The 27,779-nt window shown below is 38.7% G+C and overlaps 1 protein-coding gene across 25 annotated transcripts in view; it reads left to right on the plus strand.

The window, feature by feature from the left end:
• NRXN3 (neurexin 3) overlaps positions 1-27,779 on the plus strand; it is a 704,846-nt gene that overhangs the window by 644,969 nt on the left and 32,098 nt on the right. For 17 of the 25 annotated variants that reach the window (XR_009114570.1, XM_058025830.1, XM_058025816.1 and 14 more), the window contains one exon: positions 21,722-21,797. Coding sequence is in view for 23 of the 25 variants with exons in the window: in XM_058025830.1 (XP_057881813.1) it covers positions 21,722-21,797 (76 nt within the window). In the remaining 2 variants the exon portion in view is untranslated. Of the gene's footprint in view, positions 1-21,721; positions 21,807-27,779 lie in introns of all 25 variants that reach the window. The other 8 variants (XR_009114569.1, XM_058025815.1, XM_058025820.1 and 5 more) reach the window with 1 other exon arrangement.

Below are 27,779 nucleotides of genomic sequence, written 5' to 3' on the forward strand. Positions count from 1 at the left end.
GAGCTGCATTCCTATGTGTGGGCTTTGGCTCTTATGGAGTTTCAGTCATGGTTTCAGTATACCATACATCCAAAAACCCCAATGTCTCATTAGATCATTTCAATGAGAGAAGTTTACAGAATGAGAAATGACATATGTCTATATTTTGCTTTTGGTATATCCTATAGTATATTAAGTTTTTATTTACTTTGCCTTTTACTATAGGGGATACATGAGTCTGTAGTTAAACTTCCATAGTTTAATTTCTTTATATTGATAAAGTATCCAACTATCTAGGTTCCCTCACCTCCCTTCTTCATTACAGTGTGAATTCCTTTCCCTCCAGCCCAGATTAACTTGGTCATGACACTCAGACTCTGGGATAAGATGCATTTGTGCTCACTTTAGACAACTAACCCAGGTGCATAATGCTGCAAAAAAATGTATGTGTAATGTGGTAGGATGAAAATGCCTGGCCTGGTGATGCAGAACTCATTTTAACCTCTCCCCAGCAATGAGCTCTCAGCAGTGCCCATTCACCTCATTATAGGAACTCCAGATTGCAGCATGAGGTGTCATACCCTATGTGATGAACTCATAATTTTTCACTTCTTTCTTTTTGTGAATTCCCAAAGACAATCGTCATTAAAAAAAAAAATCATGTCTTTCCTTGCTCATTCTTTCCCTTCCCTCTTTTTAATTTTTATTGTCATTTTATTCTAATTTTTCTAATCCCCTTTCCTTGTTAGGCAAATAGGAAAAAAAATCTGCTGAGAAATGTATTTTCCCTTCAGGGTGATGCAGACTTCAAAAGAAAAATCAGTCATTTCAAGAGGAGAAAAAAAATTTAATCATCAAGAGGAATAATTACTTTCTAAATATTAGCATGGCAGATAAGGAGAGCAGAATTGAAATGGAATGTGGGGCTTTCTCACTTATTCATTATATTTGATTTCTTAGTTTGGAATTTCTAAGGACTTGCTCTGTAATACATCTCCATAATATAGATATTATAACTGATAACATATCAAGACAGTTATCAGTTTCAGTTTTTGTGTTTCTTCAGAGATAAAAGATGACAATCTGAAAAGTAACTGCTCTTTTTTCTCAGCTTGATCTCTTTATTTCCTCCTGTGCTCAAGCAAGGCACACGTTTTTGTTTCCAGCCATTTTGTAGATGGTCTGAATTGAATTTGTTCAATAGTATGTTGGGCTGATCCTTAAACATCATTGCATTTAAGCCACTAGAAATCCCTCCCTTAAAAACTGGTGCCAGATCTTTTCATGGTCTCGTAGCTGACTTTCTATCTGACCAAACATTATTATCTGTATTCCTTTACTTGTGAAAGTAAAGAACTTGTAAACATCTTCACACAAACATGCCACTATTTTGTACAGCAGAATTATTCTTTAAGATATTTTATTTAAAAAAATCAAGTTTGCTCAGTGCTGTTTCAGAGCATATCTGCTCATGTTCCAGAATGACTGGAAGGATTTGCCACTGGTACACAGAAGGTTTTGATCGACAAATTTTGAATTGGGAGTCAGTCTCAGTAGAAGAAATATTTCACAATTTAGCTTCTGTAGCTTGCATACTGAAAGAATAAAAGAGAGATGCTCGCTCTCTGAAAGTGTGTTGTGTTTACAAAGAGGAGACTGGGAAACTATTTCTTTAAACAAAAGGGTTGCATGGCCCAAAATGGCTGCTACCCAGCTGTGAATAAGATACAGCTGGAAGTTAGAAATGGGTTCCTATCCAAAATGGGAGTCGTCTAGAGGAAGAGGTCCAGAAGAGTAAGTTTATTAATGGCTTTATTTGATGTAGAACAGAAGTAGCTTAGTACTGGCCCCTGCACGTTTAGAGGTTTCTTCTTGTTTTCCTGTGATTTGTGTACCTGATGAGTCTGCACCTACTGTCATTTTGGTACTGTACTAATGACAGTATCATAGAGGTGTGAGACCACATCTCTGCTGAGCTCCAGTGCAATCAGTTGTCAGCTCTGAGGTGGCACAGCTGAGCAGAAAGCCTTTGCACAAAGGTGCAGAGCTCCCCATGGCAGACAGTAGCAGGCAACCTACTGAAAAACATACCGGGCCTTGTGATCACAGGCTAATCACATCCTGTGGGGTCAAGTTACCCCACTGATCAGGTAAAGAGTCAACCATTCCACTTAAAGTGAAACTTCTCTTTCTGAACCAGAGAAGTAATCAACTGTAAGAAATAGGGGAGGCTTTCCCTACATGCAGCCCTCCACTATATACTGGCTGCTAGTTGGGTTGAACTGATAGGCAATCCTATTTTTACTAAATAAGGAAGTACTTTACAGTACAGGTTTAGATGAGTTTATAGCTCAGCTTCTGAAGGCTAGAAAGAGCAGAAGAAAATCCTCAACTCTTCAAATATATCCCTTGAGGCAAAATTCTGAATACTGACATTGGCTGTTACAGAAATGCATTTAAAATTATCAGTTGGATTTGCTAGTGCAGCTGGATGTCTTGTTCATTGGTATTTGGAGGTGAAGCTTTGGAGGAGAATTTTGGAGCAACTGGGAATTGTTGATCTTCATATCTCCTTTTCTGCTGGGTGGGTGAGAGAGTAAGGTGCTTGAAGTTTTATCTTTTGGAAAGTAGGTAAGATGTTAGAGATAGTTCAGAGTAAAAACTGGTTATTTGGGGTTTTTTCTCATTACAGTACAGAAAAAAATTATCTCAGTCATTAGGTAAAGATTAAGCAATGTGCTTTCAGTTAAAAATACAGTTAGGTGTTATATAAAGTGCAAAAGCCCCTAAAAAGGGGAAAACAATGGGATATCTTGGTAACTCCAGTTAACATGAAAAGTAAACTCAGCGGCCTGGTTCTGTGACCCTCAGCTGCAGAGTTTGTGGTTAAAAATAGAGAGGGAGAGGTGACAGGCAAGGTACTGGGCACAGAGCAGCCCATTAAATTACATCCACTCAGACACAGAAATGAGACACAAAAGGTAATATGAAATTAAGTACTTTGTTATTATGGGTCAGGTTTCAACAGATGCTGCTGACTCATAAATTTAACCTGATGACTTTATTCCTTAAAGAAATCGCAACAATTAATCATTTCTGGCCTTAAAATCTGGGCCTTTTTTGAGAATTTTCCTTGTATTGAGGAGCCCTCTACTCACTTCAGCCTGATGAGTTCACTGCAGGTCAGAAAAGGATGAAGGGGAGCACAGTGCAGGACTAAGGTACTGCTTCCCCTGAAGCAGTGTGCAGCCAGCAAATCCCCAGTGCTGCAATGCTGCTGCTGTGCACAGGCAAGACAAAAACTCATGTCACCATCTCCCCAGATCTGGAATGGGGCTCTGGATACCCAGGGGGATAAACTACCCCACTCTGTAGGTAGTGTATCATTTCTTGTTTTCCTGTGTGGGATCCAGCGGTGCAAACTTTGGTTTGAATTAGATTAGTGTAGTGTTCTGTACAGTGATTAAGGATACACAAGCTACACTCACAAACAAGGAGAAAGATGTTGCTCTCTCTGCAGGCTAAAATACTGAAACAGGCATTGTTTTGTACTCAGTCTACCAGTGACATTTTAATTTATGAGCTAAGAATGCAATGATTGCTGGCTGCAAAAATTGATTTGGTGTTCATCTGATTCAACCCATGTCAAGAGTTTGAAAGTAATTATGATAGTGGAGCTGATAGGCAGGCAATTACATTTTTGTTCTCTCTTTTCTTTCTTTTTTTTTCCTGAAGTTGTTCTTGTCAGAAGGCCCTACATGCATAAGTATAATCTTTGCTAATGTTATTTTGTAGACTATTAAGGTATAATCTCAGTTAATGTTACACATGCACTAACTGCATTCCTAAATAAAATCTTTTTCAGCCTCTTTGGAAATCTCCCAGGCTAACCAGATTAAGGAATCCATGTTTAGCCAAACAGTCTTTTTCTGCCCATACTTCCTCTGCACTTTCATTAATCTTGGCTATAAGTGTTATTTCCTAAGGCTGTCTTCTGCCGTGCTCTCTGTTCTGTCGTGCGAGGAGGGGAGAGGCTCTCTCCCCACAGCAGGCTGCAGTCGGGGCACTGCTGGGGGAAGGAGATGTTGCAGGTTCTTGTTCCTACGCTCCTGATGCAGTGAGAAATTTCCCTGCTTTTATCTATTCAGAAGCATGGATGTCAAGCCTGGATCCTTTTGTGGGGGCTGCACCCTCCAAGGTGTCGTCCAGTGGGTGCTTTGCCGTCGTGCACACACTGAATGGTATGTCTGAAATTGAGGTGCAAGGAAAAAAACATTATTATCCAAAAACCGATTCTTTGATAACATTCTGGTTTTGAGTTTGTTTTTAAAAGGCATCTGGGGTTGTTCAAGCATAGAACAAAAGCTAATCTTTTAAAATCATAACTCACCGTAAAACTGAGCTGTTATTTCCTTGTCAGCTGTACTAAATATATTGCTTCTTCACCTAAGCAGCAGTACTTGCAGCAAGGTCTCTTTTATCCTGTTTATACTGTAGTATCTAAATAACAGAATCTTGATCTGATTTGAGGCTGTGGATAATATCATCATTGTTAAAATTCAGGTAATAGCTGTTGTATCTTCACATATAAGTTTTATGCCTTCTGATAACGTGTAATTTAAAGAAATCTTTCTCCTGCAAATTTAAAATCCTGTGTTTGAGTTATGATCAGTATCTCTGTTGGTATTAAAGAGCCACTCAGTTTTCCTCAGAGTCTGAAAGAAGAAGGGGTAGCAGAGAAAAAGAGGAGTAATGTTGAAAGTAGAAGACCAAAGCTGCTGAGCTTCAGTAATACTGCAGGGGAGGGAGAGGCACAGTAGGAGCAGAAAGACTTTGACAGCTTTGGGCTGAAGGTGGAAACAGTGCGTGGGAAATGGAGACTAAAGTCTAGAAAACAAATCATAGCACAGGGAGAGATGTAACTGAAGTCTGTGAAAGGTATCTGTCTCCCTTCCAAACTTGTCAAATATCCATTTATTTCATTCATTTGCTCCTGATATATTTTTCTCTTTTTGTTGAAGTGGATGAGAAATTATATTTACTTAAATCAATGGCTAGGTATGGAATTGTATAGGAGTTGTGTTTTCATTTATGTCTTTTATATTCACATCCTATACAGGATTTAAAGAAACTATTCCTGGAGAAAATTCTAGATTATACACTTTCAGGTCAATGATTTCTCTTGCTTTTGCCAAGATTTTCCTACTGGTATCTGGTTAATTGGCCTGGCAAGAGTCAATAGCTTCTCCTCCATGTTTCTGAAATCTGCATTTCACATATAGCCAGATTCTGTGGTTGCTTGGTTCTGTTATAGGATATATTAGTCTGCATTCTTTGACCTTACTAACTTTAAACCAGAGCAGTTTCCTTAAAAGTATTTCATTACTGATCCTCAGTGGACAATAGAGTCCACACCAGGGTGAAAAGTCATGATCATCCAAAATGATACAGGTGTTTTGAACATAAAGGTTATTTTGGGCAAACATATGCCATAGTTTTTCCATTTTAACTGTCTTTGGGGCTACAAAGTACAGCTGTGTGTGATTTTCTCTAAAGCTCAGGTCTATTATCATCCTATAATTTTATTCAGACAGCATTTTGACATTATATTTAAGCCTAATTCACTTTACAACATGCATGATAATAAAGACCATTTACCATCAAAAAGAGATAAGGAAACAAGTTGGAGGAGATTCTACAGTGGGTCCTCACTTGTGGAATGTATAATACATTCCACATTTCTGTTTGAGATACTGAGTCTCCTGTCTGTTACTGATCTGTGTGGCTTGCTCCAGTCCATTTTAAATTATTATGCATTGCAATGCTCTCCTGACTCAGTGAACCTGTCAGGCATCCCTGGAGCTTATTCAGGTGCCTTCTGTGACCTCAGAAAGGTGTCAGCTTGTTGGACTGGGAATGGCTGAGAAATGCAGCATCCTCTTAAAAGTTTTATTAGTTTTTTGTAGATCACACTCCATATACAGTTCAACAGATGGCATTCTGAAGCATTTGAGGAATCAATAAGTCACTTCAGATATAGGGCCTTTAATTCAAAAATTTCATAAACTGAGGCCAGGACAGAAAAAAAATGCATTATTTGGCACTGATTTATATATCTTAACCACATAGAACATTGAAAATTAGTTTGTATGCTAACAAATTACCAGATTTGGTAACTTTTGGACATGAATTTGCATTCAAGATGGCAAACCAAAATTTAGAAATTGTTAGAGGGGGGAAAAAAATCTAAACTATTATTGTGTCACTGTGTAAAGCTGTGTTGTGCCTTTCCTTCTGCATTGCACTCACTTGGCCATCACCTCTCAAAAGCTGATCTATGATGAATAAAAAAGCTGCAGGGTATGCAATGGTTTCCACATGAGAACAGGTTAAAAAGGCTGACATTCTTCATGATGAAAGATTGGTAACCAAGTGGTGATAACAGAGGTCTTTAAAATCAAAATGTATCTGAGAAATTGTGACTAGGCAATGACTGCTCACAGTTTCTCTTGAAACAAAGGTTGAGGAGTGAAATAAGGCAGAAGCAGGCAGAGATCAAACTAGAGGAAATGCTTTTGTACAAAATGTGGAACTGACTGCCATATGATATTATAGAAAAAAATATAAATAGATTTAAAAAGCTAATATGTCAGCATGTGGTCGAAAAGCCCATTAAGAACCATGAAATACAAAATCTATACAGCACAGAGTTGCAGGTGTAACCACTTCCTAACTGATGCTTGCCACTCCAACTAGCATATGTGAGAGAAAAGCACTTCTGCAGGTTTCTCTTGTGTTTATCCTTTATCTGTCAGCAATCATAAATGTCTAATGCCAGCGGCAGGAGTCAGGGCTTCAGTGGAGTTTGAGCTAGCATGACTGCACTTCTGCTCTGCTTTTACATGTTCTTATAACAGTCACTATAAGTATATATTTGCATTTGAAGCACTTACATCTGTGACTTAGTGTGGACAGATACCAGACATATCTTCAGGCATTTTAAAGAATCTGAAAGAAGCAAAAATTAAATATGAGACACATAACTAGATAAATCAAGAAGGAGGCAGTGAACCTCCAGCTCCTTATAAAATTCACAATGCAGGAATTCCCTTCTAAATGGGAAGGCCTTCGTCTGTAAATTGCATCAATATTTCATTAATTAAATTCATTTTTCTTTCTGTCTTCCTTTTGTTTTGTATAATTAGGATATAGTCATTTACAGCCAAACCTCTGTTCAGCTGCTATAAAATATTCATTTCCAGTTGCAGCTTGATAATGAAACAGTATCCTGCAGCCCATTCAAACTGTTGCAAGGCAAGGCAAATTACCAAAGGGAAGGGAATAAATTCATTTAAAAAAAAAACAATGAACTTAAATATGCTCAGTACAAAATGGTTTCAGGCAAAGGAAAAGGCTGCCAGCTTAAATGCAATTTATGTAATACATTGGCAAGGAGGTGGGAAGCCAGTGAATAGAACTTAATGAGTTGACAGCTGTCAAGCACTCCATGGTGTCAGATTATAGCATTTGTTTCGATCAATTGCACATTCTGGGTAAGTGGGAGACTTAGGTAAAAGCAATGTCCTGGGACCGCACAGGTAATTTGTTCCACTACCTATGAGGTGCTAAGATTCAAAGCTGCCTGGTAGAGAGGTTACAGAGCTTTACTCTGCACCTGTTGGAAAAGCTGTGTTAGAGCTTGTGAAAGCAAGTTTTGTGGTCTGATGAGTACTGGTGGTGCACCATGGCAGGGATCTTTTTCTGAGGGTCATTTGCCTTTGGTGTTAAGCTCTGCTGCCATTTACTTCTATAGATGTGCACTGCAGGCTTTTCCCACTGATGAGAAGAATTTGCAAGAAATTCCTGTTTGCAGGAACTTCCATTTGTAGGAACTGTGCAGTCACCTCCAATATTTTATTTCATTATAGAACATTAAAGAAAGCAGAATGTTTCTTATGTCCCTCAGCCCTGCATAACAGTTTGTTACAGTCCATATGAGAGTTCCATTTTGACAGTGTGAGTCTTTCTGCTCACAAAATATAAAGAACTGGATGCAATCAAGCTAGGCTGCCCAGGGAAGAGGTTGACTCACCATTCCTGGAGGAATTGAAAAGATCTGGCACGTATGGACACGGTTTAGTGATGGAATTGGCAGTGTTAGGTTAATGGTTGGACTCAGTGATTTGAATGTTTTCCAACCCAAACAATTTCAGAATTCTATAATCTTTCTTCAGATGCTTTACATAGCTCTGTCCTCAAGGTACTGTCAGAGCAATTTATAAATATTTGCTTCCAAGAGATACATGTGTATCTTCACTATCTTAAAAATTAAGCCATGGTGTGCTGACATATTACCAGCCCTGTAAAGGGTCATTGCAAATCAGTGGCAGAGGCATCCTGGCACTCAGCTCTTTTGTGTAATTTCACAGTTGTGTAAAATGGGCAGGCAGACTTGGTGAAAATAATGGACCCCTCTCACCTGAGATTTCTGAATCAAAAGAAATCTCACTGACTGCAGTCTTTTACTTGCAAATTTCTGACTGAAGTGCGCTAATAACTGTGAGACATTTAGTAACAGATGCTAGTAATTGGACTCAATTGCAGGATTTCTTAGAAACCCTTTTTCCATCCTCAAGCATTTCAGAGGAATATAGTGTCATACTCTGGAGTTCTGACAACTTCACTGCATGTCCCACAGTGCAGAAATGCACGTGCTTTGATTTTGCTTGCTGTTGCCAGTCAAAATCCTGATATGGACAAAACCATGCCAATTATTGTCAGCTGAGTTTGAAACACTCATGGGTGGTGTAACTCTGCTGGCAGAAGGCCTTCAGTCAGCATTGCTGGACCTAAAAGGAGGAGCTCGGCCAGCTTGGGTATGCCCTCCTGTCTGTAATGCCAGTAATCTCTTTAGTGTGAGTCGAGCCTACATCTGAAAATGCAGAGGTACCACCTTTTAAATTCAGTGGCCATTATGTCTTTTTTCTGGTAAAAGTGAAGCTACAATAATGACACCATTGAAAAGGGAATTTTAAGGGGAGCTGAATTTGTTTCCTCCCAGGAGAGACCAGAAACATACCATCATCTCAAAGCTGTTGCTTTAGGTGTTACAGCAATGGAAGATGGAGTTTTTTCTTAGAACAAAATTTCTGATTCTTTCTGCTTTTTTAATTCTTATGAAAAAGCAGAAACTGATGTATCAAGAAACCTAAGCATGCACTTTTGTCTGTCTATTTAGGGTCTGGAATATCTTGAATATGGGGTCTTTTGCTACATTTTGCCTCCATGCTGGTCAAGATGTCCTTTTCTATGTCTTGCTAAGACTAAGGTTAAATCCTCCATGGGCTAAAACTTGGCTGTCCATAGTCTGGAAGACCTGGGTGTTTATTTGTATTACTAAACCCTTTTAATGGACATTGCATTAAAATGGCATCATTTCTTTTGTGATTTCTACTGTTGTCAACACTATAATCAGAATATATGAGAGGAAAAATTTCTCAGAGTTCTACTTTCAACTGGTAAGTGTCTCATTCAAATTCTTTATGCAGAAGCTTCTTCATTTCATAGTGGGCATGAATTTCATGCTATCTTTCAGTACTTGCCAAGAGGTTATTGATGTCAAAAATGCAAAATTGCCACAAAACTGAGTTGAGAAGCAAGTTTACTGACAATAAAAGAATTCTTATGGATTTAGAGCTTCAAATCCTCTCTCCTTCTGATGATGTTCCTTTGGATACTTGTTTCCTAGTATCTCCCAAATTACACCATGGAAATCTGAAAGACACAAGGAAGAACCTTGTAGTACTTGATGCCTTTATAGAGAATTGCAGAGAAAAAGAAAGCCTCTTCACTGTGTGTGGAGTGGGTTTGTTGTTTTCCCTTTAAGCAGGTAGAAGTATAGATGATGTCAGCCAGTTCTTGATGGTGTTTAAAGCCTGAATTCCTTTGTCTAGCTCTCTGCTCAGTAAGTGCCTTCCAGCTGAGCATCTCTGGGGCCATTAAAGCTAACTTTGTTCCTTTTTCCATTTTACACAAACACAAAAGATTGATTTGTCTTTACCACAGTTAATCAAACTCACTAGAAAACTAAATAAATAAGCAAGGAAAATGGCCTTCTTATCCTTCGCAGGGCAAATGTTCTGATTAGGCAGGGGCTGCTGAGAAACCCAGCAGTGATAAGTGTTTGTCAGGCTTGCTAAGCATGGGAGTCTGCCTTACCCAACAGCAAAATTTTCTTGCATAACAACCAAGTGGTCCATTTGCAGCTTGGACCACTTCATGTGCCATTTAAGTGAAGTTCACTTCAGATTTAATGCTCAGGAGCCATTTGTCATGCTCCACACCTCATGAGGCTGAAGTTTACCTGGTTTCATCAGTATTTGATGGACCAAGTATGTTTTTTAAGCTGATGGGTATATGTTTGATGGGAGTAGATCTCTTTCCTTGATAAAGTTATAATTAGACCAATTTCTGGCTCTAACTTTCCAAAGTTTTCCCCCATGATCCCTGGTGGTAGTGGTAATGATTTCATTTCTCTGTTTACTCTTTTGTTACACGTTTTTTGCTAAAATGTGGTGTTAAGTCAGTTCCTTGTCCCTTCAGTAAAGGTGTTTGTTTACCCATATTTCAAATGGGAAAAAAATGGCAGTGATAGAAAAGTATGATTTTAAACATTAGCTATTTAGCAGCTGTATTTCTGAGTGAAATACGAAATATTGTCTAGAACTGTTTAACTTAATTTTATTAATTTTTATTAGATTTCACTGTGATAATGTCGGTATGTTAATAGGTTAATGGTAATATATACCTCTTGTTGAGTAAACAGATGTCTCTGTACTAGTGCTGATAATCATTTACATCCTATATTAAGAGAGGAAGGATGGGCTTGTGATTAAGAGGCTGTCAGTGTTCCTGGGAAATATGAGTTCTACCACAGCCACTTTTGTGTTTATAAACTAATTATTGTTTATAAATTAAAACCATTCATAGCCTTTTTTAGCATGTATGTTGCTTATGTGCTTACATATAGGTATTTAGGGGCTATTTTCGTTTTTTAAACGTTGTACTCTCTAACGCTATTCAGGGAGCATTTCTAGGTGCTGGTTGGTACCTAATGGACCAGGATTTATTCTGCAATTATTTCTTCTACTTTATGTTTATTCTGCATTTAAATGTGTGGGAACTGCCTTCCTCTTGTGAGCTAATGTGTGAATCCTGTGAGTAACAGTATTTAAATGCCATTTTCTAAGTGTGGGTTAATGTTTGGAGAGCAGGAGGAATATTTGTCTGGCAAGAATAGTCTAGCGCATTAATGTGAATATTCAAAGATAGTTGTTTATCTTACTGCACTCAGAGGTACTTATAATAATTGCAGAAGTTGTTTTAAGGCACATTTATTCAGAGTCTTTACGTTTATTGTTACTTTATGAATAACATTCCCTGTCACATTAGATTTTAAGTGCCACGGTTTGGACCTGTACTAGGGTATTTTCTCCTTTATGAATTTTACAGCTGTGTCTGCCAACTGTTTGTGGTCAATGTAATAATGAGTAAGAGAAATTAAGAGAGACACAGGGGAGGAGATAAAGAACTCCCCAGTTAAAAAGAAAAAATATGATGGGCAATTACAGTGCAGGGGGCTGGGGCTGGCTTGCCCACCCCTTCCCGCTGGACGCCGGCCGGATCGCTGGGGCTGGTGCTGCTCGGTGCGGCCGGGGCACAGCGCCTGCCCCTCTGCCAGCCCCCGCTGGCCTGCTGTACCCCAGGGACCAGGCTGCACTGCCAGCAGGGCTCCGGGTGTGAACAGGCTCCTCTGTTCTCCTGAGAACGATGTCTGCTGGGAGAAGATCTCCCGTATCTTTAATTTCTCGTTAAACCTCATTTGCAAGAGATTATGAGATCCCAGCAGCAGGTGCTGCAGGAAAAGGAGTGCTGCTTTAATAGAAGAAGAACTTGTATAATTTTATTAAGTGATCACGTAAGTAGAAATGCCAGTTAAATTGCACATGTCACTACCTCTTTTCTATACAGTAACTGTACTTTACAGATTTGTTTCTTTTGAATCATGTGTTAGGGGGGAGTGCAACACCGTGTGCAGATTTTGAGGCTTAAGAGATTGTCATTAAAGCTACTGTGCTGTGCTTAGTTATTTATTTCTTGCTCAGAGTGATCCAATCAATAACAGAACAAAATCAAATACAACTCCCTCCCCTCTGAGGAAAAAGACAAGCTAAATAAAGATGTCCAGGAGAAAATGCCAGCAAACGACATATTGATTTCCAGCAAAGGAGCAAAGTGTAAATGAAAAATATTCTTCTGACACAGTTATTAAGTGCCAGCTAGCACGCAAAGAAAAACCCATTTACTCTTACTAGAGGCTGAGTCTTCAAAGGGCAGCTGATTCATCTCCCATCATTTGAGTCTCTAACTTTCTGAAACATAGGCTTCCCTTTACTAAAGGTAAAGGAGTTTTCTGTACTTAGGCTTTACTTTTAGAATGTAAAATGTTTACTAAAGTTATGATGGTATGTCAAGCAAGCAGAGAATCTGTTTTCTCTCGATTTTATGGCAATATAAACAGAAGCACGAGGAAAGGGGACAATTTTGCTGACGTCAGATAGCAAATTTATGACAATATCAGGAAAATAAAATCAAGTAACATGTGGGCTCTGATTCAATGTCCTTGGCAATTTGGCCTGGGGCAATTTAAAAAGTAACTGCGTCCCAGTGATCTGCCCTGCCCTTTTGCTGGTGAAGTATGTAACATTTTATTTTTCAGCAAGTGCAGTTCATAGCCCACCATAATGATAAAATTATTTCTGTGGCCATTTAACATAATATATTAGAATGTGTACCTAAGGCACTAGAGCCCACACCTGCAGTATGCTAAATTCTGTCAATAGTCTGGCTTTTTCCTACATACGTATAAGAATCTTTATTCAGCTTTTGCTTCCTGTGTCCTGCTTTAAGCAGATGCTGAAAAGAGCAGGAAGTTGAAGTTTATGCTGCTCTGTGTGTTCAGATGATTGTTGGTTTTTCTCAGTGGGATAATGGCACAGGGTAGAACACAGTGTGTATTTTCAGACCATTGCCTAAAAGAAATGTCTTTCACTTGAAGACTTTTGTACAAGAATTGGGAAACACCATTGTGTAGATTAATGTAATATTCAAAAAGTCACATTCATGAGCAGTGTTTGAATTTCAGCAAATTGTTCTTCAGCAACTCTCATGGACTTTAGAGTGGGAGTTGTTGTGGGGTCAGCTGTAGAGGCTTGATTTTTAGCATTAAGCTTTTTAGTCACTTAAGTTCATGATGGGAATACCTTCTTTACCTTTCTTAGGGAGTTTTCACCTGCACCATCTGCATAACTGTGGTTATATAACACAGGACTGATGGTTTCTGTTTCAAGTAACAGTTTCTTTCAATAAGAAATAAAAATATAATATGGAAGGAGCACAGGCTCCTTCATCAAATTATGAAAAGTATAATCAGTGTCAATATTCCTCCTGTGTGGTTTTTCCAAGAGTCTCTGTCTTCAGTGTATACACACACAAATTTCATCTTAAAGGTACTTGTTTGGAAGAAGGAAAATTCACATGGAAAGGAGAAATTGGTTGATAAGAGGGGAGAAACAGCTTTGGTGTGAGAGAAGGCACTATCTTTTGTATTAAAACCAATAAATGGTATTTTACAGCCCAGTTTAAAGCTCTTGCAAATCTTGAAGGTTACATTGAATAGTCTGGAAAAGGCTTGCCAGTTGATGCTTTCCTAGTTCGAGTCAAAAAGAGCCTGTTCTGTTAGGAAAGGAAAGAAATAGAAAAGCAAGCGCCTCTGTGGGCCTATGTAATCAATAAACAGCCAATCTAGATTCATGGAAATGAAATTTTATTTATTTATTTAGCTCCTAAATAATATGTAATTTCTTCAGGCCAAGAAATAAATTGAAAGGATTTAGGAGGATTTGCTTATCAGCAGAACACCATGAAGAATTACATTCCTTATGCTTTTGGGAAGGTACATTGAAGTTGGGTTAAGCTGCTGTGGTTCAATACTTCTCTTTCCCCTGTCAGGGTGCCTTGAACAACAGATGAATTAATCCTCCCCACTTTCCTTTTTCCCCTCTTTGCCCTCCCTTCTCTTTCTCTCTCTGCTCACACTGCCTCACAACATCATCACCCTTCCCACTGCCAACAGACAGAGACAAAAGGCAGAAACATGATTTTTTCCCTGTTGACTTTCCACAGCTCAGGCACAGAACAAAGTCTCTGAAATTTGGCATCAAACTTGGTCCAGAAGAGTCAGACTTACAGTCTTAATGAACTATTGATTTTAGTGAGACACGCTTTTGGCTTTCAAAGTAATAATTCAAGCTTTCAAAGCTCTTTTTAATCATGACTGCTCATGAATCTAGATTGACATACAGTTGGGAAGATTATTTTTTGCTTTCTCTTACTTAACTGCCCAGTTCCTTAATCTGTTGTCTGCCATAGTAGTGGACAAATGGCTGATTTTGTTGAGGGGTTGCTCTCTCATGATCCCAACCTAATGCTATAATTTGACAGCAAATCAGGTTTTATATCCAGCCAGGAACATGCAGCCAGGAGATACACTTCTGCTGGGCTGCTGTTGAAGGGTACATGCCTGCTGGATACCCACCAGCCTCTTGGTAGGTAACACACCAGCCCCAGTGACAGGACCCAAGGGAATGGCCTCAAGTTGTGTCAGGGGAGGTTTAGGTTGGCTATCAGGAAGAGTTCTTTACCCAGAGGGTGGCTGGGCACTGGAAAAGGCTCCCCAGGGAAAGTGGTCACAGCCTGAAGCCTGACAGAGTTCAAGAAACATTTGGACAAAGGGCACGGGGCGTTATCCTCGGGGCTGTCCTGTGCAGGACCAGGAGTTGGACTTTGATGATCCTGGGGGGTCCCTTCCAACTCAGAATATTCTGTGATTCTGGCTCTGAGCACAGCAAACTGAAAGGCTGTGCTGGATAGCTTTGCTGCCTGCTTTGCAATGACAGAGAAATGTGTAATGTGTTTATATTACATAGTGACAGAGAAGATGCAAATATGGACTTGATTTAGAGTGATTAGATTGGACTGAAGATAGATGGAGCAAGCTCTTGCCTATTAGAGCATGTACACTAATGGTATTCATTACCATTAGGATGGCTTAGGTAACTGCTTGACCTCAGTGCTAATGGTTTCTGGTATTTCTTGGACACTTCTCCATAGTTGATAAAGATCACTACTGAGATTTTGCTTAGTTAAAATAACACCTTTTTTTCTCTTAATTTTATCCTTTTTTGAAGCACTCTAAATAGTTCATCATTCTTCCTGATGTCCTTTGTGACACCTGTAAAAATTTATCATACCTTAAGGCCTTGTTAAATCAAGTTCTGATGCTTAGTTTTACTAAACCTGTCTCATTCATACATCTGTCAAGTTCTTTTCTCTTTTCAGTGGCTCTTCTCTGAATTGACTAAAATTACTCCAATAATCTTTTGGCATTGATTTGTCCAAAACTAAAAGTAGTGAGCCATTCTCTCTTGCTGCAAGTTGTTGCAGTCTGGTTGAAATCAATGCCAATTTAAACAAACAGAAGATTTGGTCCTCTTGGTTTTTTATTTACCTCAAATTAGCTATATGAGGAAAAATTATTAGTTTAATGTTCTCTGATGCATTGCTTCTGCAGAGGCAGACAGAACCTCAGCATTAGTGTGTGGGGGTGCAAAGGGCTTGCACATATTTGTGGCTGTGTCTGTCCCATGATAAGAAAATGCATGTTTTTCTATCCAGTAATGAGATTTATACGCTTTAGCAAAAGACAGGAAACCCAAGACTCCCCTAAAAAGTTTATACAGTCTCAGATTGCAGCTTCTTTTGTAATGCTTCATTATGATTTTTGCAACATTTCTAATTTTTTGCCATTTGTATGCAGATTATTGCTATCTGTATGTAGTAGTTTGAGTTTGTCCAGACTGAGTCTCTCAGGTCTGCTATACTGTAGTGACCTCCAGGGTATTTTGCAAATAAAGATTAATTAAAAAGTGAGAAACAAATGTAACATGTAGAAAGGACAGATGAAGGATTCTCATTTAATTGAATAGTGTGAACAGAATACGAAAAGTTCTTTAAAAAGCCCAGTTACTAAAGTACAGAAGGTGGAGGTATTCAAACTAGAAATGGCTCCTAATGAGACAGACACTTCATCGGCTATCTTTTTTTGGCATGACAGCAAATGCCTTGAGCCTATTCTTTGCCAAGAAACTACTTGATTTCTAGAAGACTGGACAGCATCACTAACTTTTTGCTAGTCTAAAGGGAGCATTTATACTCTATGCTTTTAGGTATAGAGGAAAACATGTAGTCCGTAGACCATAATAAATTTGAGATCTATAGAAAATACAGCAGTATAGAAACAATGGAGGAGGTCAAGTGCTTGTATTTAGGAAAAAGTTTGTTGACTTTCATCTCTGTATATTTTAGGTGTGAAAGGCAAATGCAGTGCCCAGGTTAATACAACTGTATTTCTCCCCTCTTGGGAAAATTTTTGTGCCTAGCATTTTGTGATGGTCATATTTCAAGTACTGTAAATTGTGGTTCCTCGGTGGCAAATAGATTTACACTTCTCTCACAACAAAGCCTTAAGTGTTGCCTTTCAAATAATGGTGTTGAATTGGAAGTAACATGTATAGTGTGCAGAAGAATTTCAAGAAAAAGGCAAGTAGGAAAATTGAATCCTACTTTATCAAGTCAAGCAACTGCCAAATGTGTAATTCTGCAGGAATTTGTCTAAGGGTTGAATTTATGGGTCCTTGTCTTTTCTCTCCCTCTGGAAGAGAGAACTCCATCATTCCTGGGTGTGTTTTTTATAATTTCATAAAGCTGTTCTGTGACAGAGCTTATTTTATCCAGCATTCTTAATATTTCTTAAATAGTGGTATACCAAACAGCAAGGTGTCAAAAAAACTTTGCAATTGGGAAAAGGAAGATTCACCACCTGCCATTTTGTGTAGAACAAAGGAGCAAGGGTTAGGGATCTGATACATAAATTAGGGCTTTGGGGAATTTAAACATTGGACAGGAATGGAGTGATCTTGAGCAGGTCTTGCCACACCATGCCAAATTTCCTTGCACTACATATCCCACACCAGTACATACAGTGTAATGAACAAAGATTATAGAACTATCACCATGTCAAGATTGAAGAGGCCCTTAGAGTGAATAATTAGGAGGAGGTGATTACAGAACTAATAATTCATGGAAAGGAATGGGGAGCCAATTCAGTGAAATAGAAAGAATTTGAAGGTAAGTATGCCCATAAATCCTCTGGGGTGGACTCAGAGTTTAGCACTTTCTCCTACCCTGGTTTTATTCCAAAGCAATTTCATTAAACACTAGAGAGAGGGAGAGAAAAAATAATAATATAAATCCCATAAAAAATCTTTCAGAGGAAGGAATAAAAAGGGTTCCTGCCAGAGAGAAATTTTATTGAAAGTTATTATAATACCTATCTTTAGTTTTATGGCCTTTAATACAGGCCAAGTAATTTCAAAGCTGGAATTCTTTAGAAATGAAATACATATTTTAAAATAGTATAGTGTGACTTATTATTTTTAATATAGAATTTAGCTAATATAGGGAAGAGAAAAATATTTTCTCTCTCATGTTCTTTCCAATGAAAACACAAACATCATTTCCATCACAGCATATGGAGAAGTTTCATTACTATCCTTTTGCCTGTACATAAGAATGTTTAGCATTTACTATCCTTAGATCACTGGGCAGACACTAAAGCATTAATCCACTTACTTTCCCTGGGGCCAGTGGGTGAGTATAATGAGAACCATTTCAAAAATGGGGAAAAGTGACCAGAAATGGGGTAGTGCTTTTGCTTACTGCCTCACAGTGAGCTGTTTCTGATGTGAAGAAATTATCTTAGTGGATCGATTTCCAGGGTCTCTGCTCAGTAGCCTCTCCTGTCTCGTGGAACCAGCAAGTTTAATAAACATCCATTGAAAATTCCCAGCTCCAGGAGGGTCTTGAAAGGTACAAATTCCTGTTACAAGAAGTAATGGCCTTCTGGATGTTTTGTTGACCCTGTTCCTGTGGTCAGGAATCTGCTGTTCTTTCTCATAAATAGCTTTATTCCTTTGGGATTATTCAGATGTTGGTATCTGAGCGGAAGGTGTATGGAAAACCAATATGTGGTGGGACTAGAAAATCAGTTAGTGATGAATTGTGATGGAAAGTACTGAGATTAAAAATACAAGATAGGAAATGGCAAGACAGATTAGTGTACTTATCTTTTCTGTGGTTTCCAGAGATCTTGTTAATGACCTTGACTTAAATCTAACACCACTTCTGGAGGTTTTTTCTTTTTCTAACCCTCAATTTTATACACAAAATCAACAAGATGGGATAAAGAGCAATCACCAAGCAAAAAAAAATTAATACCAGGTGAAATAGTATGTAATAGAGATGGAGAGGAAAGATGGAGCTTAATTGATAAAATCATGTGTGGAACCAGTCATGAAAAAGTGCAAATAGAGGTTAAAGTTGCCAGGGTTGATGAGTACTGCACATCACATATTTGCATTTTGTCTGAGTCTGGCTTACTGTGCCCTTCTCTGTTCAGAACCAACACAAGCTGCAATAGGATTTTATAGCAGGAAATCTAGTACCCATATGAGAGTGCAGCATAAATGTGTTGCATGTACTGCCTTAAGCTGCTTATGAGATGTGAAATTGAACAGGAAAAGGAACAAGGGCAGGCTTCATGACTTTCCAGGTTGTGGTACAGGGACTTCCCAAACTAGATATAGGGTAATTAATAGGTCTGGAAGGATGTTTTGACCCTCAGTTTGGCTGATCACTTCCAAAATGCTCTAAACTTATATTATCTACCAGTGTCCTGTTGCAAGGAGGTGTCCAGTTAAAAAAAAACAAAAAACCTTCCTGGTTTCATACGATGCCCCCAATATGTAAGAGGAAAAAAATAGTTATAAAGGAACTCCTTATTCTTTACAAATACTAAATCACATTGTCAGTTCAATTGGATTTGATTCCATGTTAATGTTGCATGAAGCCTTTAGATCTGAGCAAGTAAGGGGGTAATCAAATAGGTATAGCAGCTGATAAGTGACAGCAATACATTGTCATCATTTTTGTGTTTATTTCCTACTGGAGCAAATAATCACTGTTTTTCTATGAGAAGTGTAAATTTTCAGATGTTCAACTAAGACCAAAATCCACATGATCTAAATTTAACCTGGAAAGCAAAACCAATTGCCAGGGGTTTAGCACTGTCTGAGCAAGGTCTTCTAGTAGTGATGGGTAGTTTATTCTTAATTCACAGTACTATCCTTAATTTATCCTTTATTCACAGTGCCATCCTTACCCTTAGACAACTACAGTATGAATCTCCAGTTTCTATAACTACATTTCCCCAGCTTAAAAATTTCTAGCAGTATAGCCTTGTTTACTAAATTGTACTAAATTACTTTACATTGCTGCAATTAAAAACTAATATCTTTTTACCCAGGACAGCTGCATTTGACTGTTGGAGGATGTGATTACTGTATTAGTTATAAAGTTTCTGGGGATAAATAATACTTTCTAAAACATATATGACAGGACTAGGAGAATTGAAAAAAGTAAATTTCTATTTTGTGCATTCCTCCTTTCTTGTACCCTTACTGAGCAGACAAAATTTTAAAGCCAGCTTGTCTTAAGAGAAGTCAGCAGGATTTAACAGAATTCTTCAACTTTCTATGACTGAAAGAAGATCTTAAAAAAATGACCTTGACATGTGAGGCAGGAACATATTACCTTCAGTTCCTTTTAATCTTGACTCCTGATGGAAGCAAGATTGTGGAAGTATTTAATGAAAGTATTTAAGCATGAAACTACTGCAAGATAGCATTCCACAAAACATTGCCAAATGTCCACGCTGGGTATGACTGAGTAACGCGTAAAATACTTCATGACTGGCTTTTTCACAGATACCCTATTTTTATAATTTTTACTTGCAACTGACCTCTCCTGTTTTTCTTTCTTGGCTCAATCTAAGCCACTGAAATCAAGACTGAAGGATCAATAGGTTCAATCTGATCTTTCTGACTGACTTCTTGGTTCTCTTTTTCTCCCCTTAGCTCAATTACAAACAGAGACAGGGAGGGTAAGGAGCTTCTAGCCGGGATCAGAGGTATTTCCTAGTGCTGGGAGCACATGAGGCTAAAGAAAGGGCAGAGTCCTCAGAACTCTTTTGTGAAGGGAAGAAGGAACATGTTGGAGGCAGCCATAGCAGATATAAAAATGTAAAGGAGACCTTATTTAAAGCTGGAGAGTCTTTAGGAATAATGAATAAGGATTTGATTGTCTTGTTGAGATGTGAGATTCCCAGCAATATTCACCTAGAGTACTGAAGTGCAGCTGTCCTGCTCCCGAGTTCAGCAATGCTTCCTGCCTGGTGAGGAGCATATCAGTTGTTTTGTTTCAGGAGTCATCCCACTGATCCTACTGCTTGGCAGAATAGGCAGCTCTCTGCAAGGAAGAGCTGTTAAGGGAGACAGTTTCACCAGAAGCCGTGGTTGAGCCAATGCTGCTGAGCTGGGGTAATTTTGTATTGTGCACAGGAACATTACAACCTGTGTCCAGAGGCTGCCACAGGCTCTCCCTAATGGTCTGCATTACTAATTCAACTAATTGCAGCAATTACAGGCAGGAGATGCTGCTGGGAAGAGACACCAGTACACGTCTCTCTAACATGCTGCAGTACATGCTGCTCATTAATTAGAGCAGTACACACACAGAAAGAAAAAATATAAAAAATGAAATGTTTAAAAAATGTTAAAAAAAATGTTTAATGTTTAAAAAAAAAAAAAAGAAGAAGAAAATATCACCAGCTGGAAATGCAAAGGAATGTGATGAAACCTGTAACGTTTGTGAATGGTTACATTTTGGTTTAACCCTTTCAGAATCAGACTTTACATCCGGTCAGCCTAGTTGCATCCACATCCTTGTTCACTTGCTAAGCAAGGAGATGAGGTTGCATGTTGGGCATACCTGACACATGCAGCAGTTCCTCATCATGCAACAAGTGAGCTGCACAGATATTTACTGTGTGGATCAACACCATATTTCCAGCCCAAGAGGTGCATTAACAGAGCAGGAATTATGTGTGCCCCAGAGTGGTGCATTGGGCACAGCAGAGGGCTGCTGGCTGAGCAATGTGCATTGTCTGAGTCTATACTGTATATTTCCTTTGCAGAAAGCATGTTCAGTCTGAGCATGCCTCACATGGTAGGCCTCTCAGGAAGTGCCTTCTGGCTGGCCCTGCATGATACTGGTATTTGTGGAGGAGCCCAGCCTCCTCCCAGCAGACACATCTACAGCGGCTGCTCAGTGCAGTTTGCCAGCCAAGCAGGCTTTGTAGCCCACTATACCTTGTTCAACAGCACCAGTGTGATCCCCTTGCTGCCCTAAACAGCCCAGCAGGTGCACAGCACCTGTGCACACCTGAAATATTCAGCAGCACAGGATAGGCACTGTTTCTCTGACAGGAGACTCCAACTCAATGGAGGACACATTTACACCGGCATATATGGAGTGCTTGGTACAACTTGAATATTTTAAAAGTTAGATTTGTGAAACCTTGGATATTTAGCTGCCTCTGTAATAGCTTCTTGACTTGCAAATATCTTACTTTTGTTTTCTTTTGTTCCTTTGCTTCACCTGCCAGACAACAGATGACATTGTTTCATCAGCTGAATGTTCCAGTGATGATGAAGATTTCATTGACTGTGAACCCAGTACAGGTAAGTCAGGTCAGTCGTGTTTTGCTTGCTTTCTGATTTCATTTGCAAAAAACAATGCATACATATATTTTATATGTGTGTGAATGTATACATATATAATTATATATGTATATATGTGTGTGTATATGTGTATATATACACACTCATGTATATATACACTGTATATAAAATAAGAAACTATACAGCCAAGCATCAGATCCCATGGACTTGGCAACAGCAAAACACCAATATGTAGTCACTATTTGCTTTATATAAAGTTGTTCGCATGGAGAGGCAAACTTTCTAAAAGTGATTCCAGCTAATAGTTCACATATTTCTAGATGTTACTTTACTAACAATGTAAGAAGAAAAAATCAATATGGAGTGTGACAAATAATGAAGATTTATGAAGTGGAGAGGGTGAACCTTTGAAAACAGAAGAGAAAAGTGAAATAAAAATAAGTTATTAGCAATGTTTAATCTTTTGAATTACTCTGAAGATGTATGTTAAGGGATACATTTGTCCATGGGATTTTGAGTACAGTTAACATGGTAATGTGTTTATACTAATTTTGTTTCCTGTGACCCCAAAGAAATTGGGGAGCACCAAAACATAGTTTTATCATAACAAAATTAGTAGTAATTCTTGCCTTGTTATCTGCAGTGATGCTTCAAAATGTATCCATTAAAGAGTCAGAAGGACTGGCCATGTGGAACTGACTCAACTTCTCCCTTTCAGATACATTTTGATAAATTGATGGCTTTTCTTTCTGGTGAGATATTTTATGTGGTATCCAGCAGGCAACTGCAGTCTACTTTATTTCTTACAGGCTTTTTCAAGTCTTCTTTTTTGAGGCTTGCCATGAGTTAAGCATTTCTATAATAGAGAACAGACATCATCGAATTTCTGTGTACATTTAAAAGAAAAAGAGGAATTTTGGTTAGAATTTTTTTCTTTCAAAGTGAAACATATAAATAGTTTGAGGGGGTCCTTTCATTTGGCTTTGTTTTGTTTGTTTTTGCTTTGTTTTATTTGGGATGATGGGGTTTTTTTTCTTACAAAAAATACCAAGAAAGTATTATAAATGTTCTGTTTCTAATTTCCTGAAGCCATTTGAGTAATACAATAATAACATAAAAATTCACCCAAGGCTAGTGCTTTCACATTTCTTTTCAATTTGTCATGGTGTACCTGCATTTTGAGTAGAACGTGGTCTTGCTGTAACCTGAGATTGGCATTGCATTGTAGCTGGGAACTTCCACCCATACTCTTGACTTCCCTCTGATGACAGTGAAGGCAGTGACACAGACTGTTGGTAACAGGTAGCTCAGCCTTCTTCCCATCTCTTTCTTCACAGATTTCTATGAATTTTTCTACTCCCCATCTGGAGGAAAATCAATCAAAATATAACTAGATTGTGAAGTAAAAAAAGCAAACAATGGGGGTACTGAGAGTTTAAATAAAAATAGTAATAAAATGCCAGCACAGTGATTGCAATGAAAGTGAGGCATGAGATTAATAGGACCATGGACACAAGGGCAAAGTTATTGCAACTGATATGCAAATAAATGAAGTCACTTCATTAAAGCTTCACTAACATGTGAAGACTTCTTTTTTTGAATTTATATTCTGATTGTCATGTGTTTCAATTAAAGGACAGAAGGATGTCTTTATCAGACTTCTCCTCTTGTAAATTTTTGTTTAAAAAATCACCATAACTCAGCAGCTAGAAATTGTAAGAGCAATATTTTCAGCTTGTGCTGCCAGTGTAAAAATCAAAGTTTGAGTAGAAATTTGGAAAAACAGCATGTTTAGCATGAAATTTCATAGTGCTGTACAGCAACATTTCCAGACTAAAAATACCTCCTTCCTGACACAGTTAAAAATCTAATGCTACAAACAGGTACAAACTGGATTTGTAAAAATTACTTGCTTTTGAAAATCCTGCTAAGCATTACAGTTGGCAGATAGAAGTGCCTGCAGACGTTTGAATATCTGCTGTGCAAAATAATATGATTCTCTGAAAATCTGCTGAAGGTTCTCTCCTAAACTACCAGGCATTCTTGTAAATTTCCCCAGAATCTTTCATTGCACCCTACTCCTCCTGCATAGGAGCATAGACCACATTAGCCACTGAAATCTGATTCTTTTCTAGGGAATTACTGTGACATTGAGAATAAAAGTTAGCTTGATTATATGTAAAAATAAGTCTCCCAGATGGTCTTTGCTGATGAAATCTGCACTTCCAGATTTTGAGTTCTTCTGCTCTCAGAGGTGCTGGTGTACAAAATTGCCAGAAGGAGGAGGAATATGCAGGTCCTTTTTGCATAAACTTAACTCATTCCATCATAATAAGAAGGAAAAGTAGCAGGTTTATGGGGCTTCTCATTTTCTTTGTCTATCTTATTGTCTGCATTCTCAGTGCATAGTGTCTGCCACACAGGCAGTATCAAAGCACTCATTCAGCCCATTCTGCTCTGGAGCACTAAGGCAATCTGAGCCAGCTTATCAAAATCCAGTAGTGCTGGCTTGGCTGAGCAGATGTGTTTGCCTTTACACTTCACCAGCCAAGTCAGAATTCTGGCCACATGCCAAGATCTGGTATTTAAATATGTACATTGTGGAGAGAAAAGATCCAGATAATCTTGCTTGTGTTTTCTAGCGTGTGGCTTCAGATTTTTTTAAACTTATTGTTGGTTTTTTTTTTAATTGGGCTCATTTGAAATTGCTTCATCCTTTTCTGTTGACAGGTCACTGCCTTCTGCCTTGCCTGATTCCTTTTATAGCAGACTGAAAATTAAATGACCTAACCCAACACAGTCTTCTTTTTGTTGCTCTGATAATGTGTAGCTTTTAAAGCTCTTGAGTTTCTGCCAAATTTGGCCTTCCATCACCCTCAGTGCCATGGTCTAGTAATGTAAAGGTTACTGAACTCACTGCTGCAGCTGTGAGATATGATACACATCGCTATGAACCTACTGTGCAATAGCCAAGACAAGAGCAGCAGAAAATATTTCCCTGCAGATCAGAAGTTTTCAGATTTCATATGGGTCAGAATCAAATCCCAGTACCTATGGATATTGCTTTGGTCTTGGTCTGGAATCAGAGGCAGTACTCTATGTAGAGTCCTTTTGAAGCCTTTGTTTTTGGTGTACTCAGAGGCTGAAAATCATGTCCTCTTTGAGACTAAATACCATGTGAGGACCATTTGGCAGGGTCTTACTGCCACTTAACTCTGATTGACAGTTGAATCTAAGACCTGAATCTCATGTGCATACAATCTGTGTCTGAACACTGCGTCTCTTTCAAAAAAGACAGTGTGAAGGGGATTCCCTAACTCTGCTCTCTTCAGGATTCTCCAGGTTGGCTTGAAACACTATAGCAGGCTGGCTTAGACTTTGTGGCTCCCTTCCAAAAGTGATTTCTTGTTTTTGAATTTTGGTAGAAAAACTTCATTTAAAAAACAGGAGCTGTCACTGGACTTGTTCTGACTGAGGTAGCTTGCAGACATCACCTGTAGACATGAATGTATACATAAGGAATTATTCTAAGTGACAGCAATGACAGCTGTGGATCCAAAAACCCCCCTGTATTTAATGTAATGTAAAAGAAACCAATTCAGGGACAGAAATTGCCCCCTATTCATCTTATTGCAGACAAGCCTAGATACCCTTAGATCTCTAGATCCGCAGAAGACTTAATCTAAATGATACAGGGGGCAAAAAACGTGTTTATCTGCCCTGAAGAAACATTTGCTTAACAGTCAAGAGAAGATCCTCTTTTATCTCTGTGAAAATTCTGCTTGTTGCAGTACACAGCCAAAAATCTTCTTTTTTCTGTGCCAAAACAGATGCTTTTCTCTGGTATGAGTACAGGACTGTCTTCTGGTCTGCTCCAAGGAGATCTGAGGCTCAAATATTCAAGTTCCTCAAAACTCAAGCCAAGGTTCTGAGTCTGTGCTTCTGAGCACAGCTCTGGGGTGGTTTTTTGGTCACTCATCTGCTTTCAGAGAATGTGAGATTGGTAAGGAAAACATCTTTTCAGACAAGGAATGACTAGGAAGCACTGTGAAGGAAGAGCATTAATCTCTTTTCAGTGAAATGAGGAGCACCCTTACAATCTGATCTTACTCAGACTTCAAAGCCTTGAGGATGATAATTATGCTTTCCTGACAGCTGTTGCTGTCTCCTCACACCATTGCCCTCATTCCTGTTAAGGATGTCCATTAGTGGAGCTCTGGCACCAGGCAGGTTGGATGCTGGTGGCCAGGCAGCTGGTTGGGATCATAGCCCAAGCTGCTCCTTGGACTGCTCAAAACAGTGAGGCTCAAACACTCACCAATTAGCCTGAAGCCCACAATACAGCCTCTTGAAATGGTCTGTAGGGCTTAATCCTTGTTCCCAGGCTCGACACATCCTGTGTTTCTTCCCAGGTGCAGTTGCCAGTTTTCCCTTCCTATCAGCCCATCAATTTCCAATGTTATTTTCTTTCCCCAGGGAAATTTACTCTGTGTTTCCCAAAAGGCTTCATATATGTTAAGGCTGTCCTTGTTTAATCAGACTGGTAAGCCTTTCTTATGGGGGACTGGACACAGCAGTAGATATGCCAGAATCTACAGTTCTTTGCATTGGAAGTTTTGTACACTTACACACAGGAGGCACATATCCAACAGATATGCCCTCTGTATCTATGATTTACTGGCCTGTAGCCATCCACCTGCAGCCTGCCTGGGTCAGAGATTGATTTGCGGAAAACAAGCATAATCTGTCTTCCAAAACAGCTGGCACAGTACAAAAACCAATATGTAGGGAGTGAAGAGTCCACTGAAGAAACCAAAAAAAGTGTTGATTTGGCTCTTGTCCTCCATAACTGCATCGACCTTCCTGAAGCACTCAGGGAATTTTCACTGCTCTACCTGGAACACTCCCCACAGTCCAGTGCTCAGTCACCCACGGTCTTTCCCTCTGACAAGCAGGAATGCTTCCCCATTTCTCATGTTGTGAGTAAGAAATGGCCTTTAAAGTTGTGTGCATGCCTCTGAGTACTCAGAGAAATAGACTTCCAATCTCATAAGCTGAATCCCGTACGGACCCAAAGGACAGGGGCTCATCCACAGCACTTCCCAGGGTCTAATAGCATCACTTGTTTGGTGGAATTTCCTAGCTACAATCTTACAGCCAAAACAAAATCAAATGAGTTTTACAATCATGCAGATGACTTACAGGAAGTTTTGTTTTCTTTTTAGTTTTGTGTTTCTTTTTTTTTTTTTACATTAGGAATACTGAGATTGATTTTCAGCATATTGGTCTTTCTATCTATGTAAGGTCCAAAAGCCCCACCCATGAGGATATTTTATCTATATATGCACTATATGTATACAGTGTGCATATATATCTACTTGCTAAAGCAATAAATGACCAATATCAGCAGTAGTCCCTATCATCCAATCACATGTTTACACAGAAATTCATGCCTTCATCTAACCCTGGCATCCGCTGGTGTGGACAGATGCATGATATTGTTATTTCTTGGTGAACAAAGCACGTTAATTTCTTTTTTTGTTTGATTTTTTCCTTCTTGCTTTTATTTACTTCTTTGATTTTAATTGATAATTTCATCTACCAATTAGCCTTGGGGTAGGGTGGGGCAGGGAGAACAAAAAAATTATACAGGTATATCGATCGATATATACACACCTGCTCCGTGTATATATCGATAGATATATACATTGTATATATTTGAAGAACATTTTCTGTCGTTTCACCTCATCTTGTGCCGCATGAATTTTTGGTGATTGATATTTTAGTTTCTTTTATATTTCTTTCCTTTTCGTTTTTTTTTTTTTGGCTCGTAATCGTGCCATACTGCTAATTTTTAATTTTTAAAATCATCGCTGTACTTCTCAATTTATATTTTTGGAGTTCTTCCAACAAAATAATGGTTTCATCATCTCAAGAATGAGATATAGATCTGCAAACCAATAAAGGCAACAAAATCTTTTC

Source organism: Melospiza georgiana, chromosome 6 (assembly GCF_028018845.1).
Source record: "Melospiza georgiana isolate bMelGeo1 chromosome 6, bMelGeo1.pri, whole genome shotgun sequence".
In the NCBI taxonomy this organism is placed as follows: domain Eukaryota; kingdom Metazoa; phylum Chordata; class Aves; order Passeriformes; family Passerellidae; genus Melospiza; species Melospiza georgiana.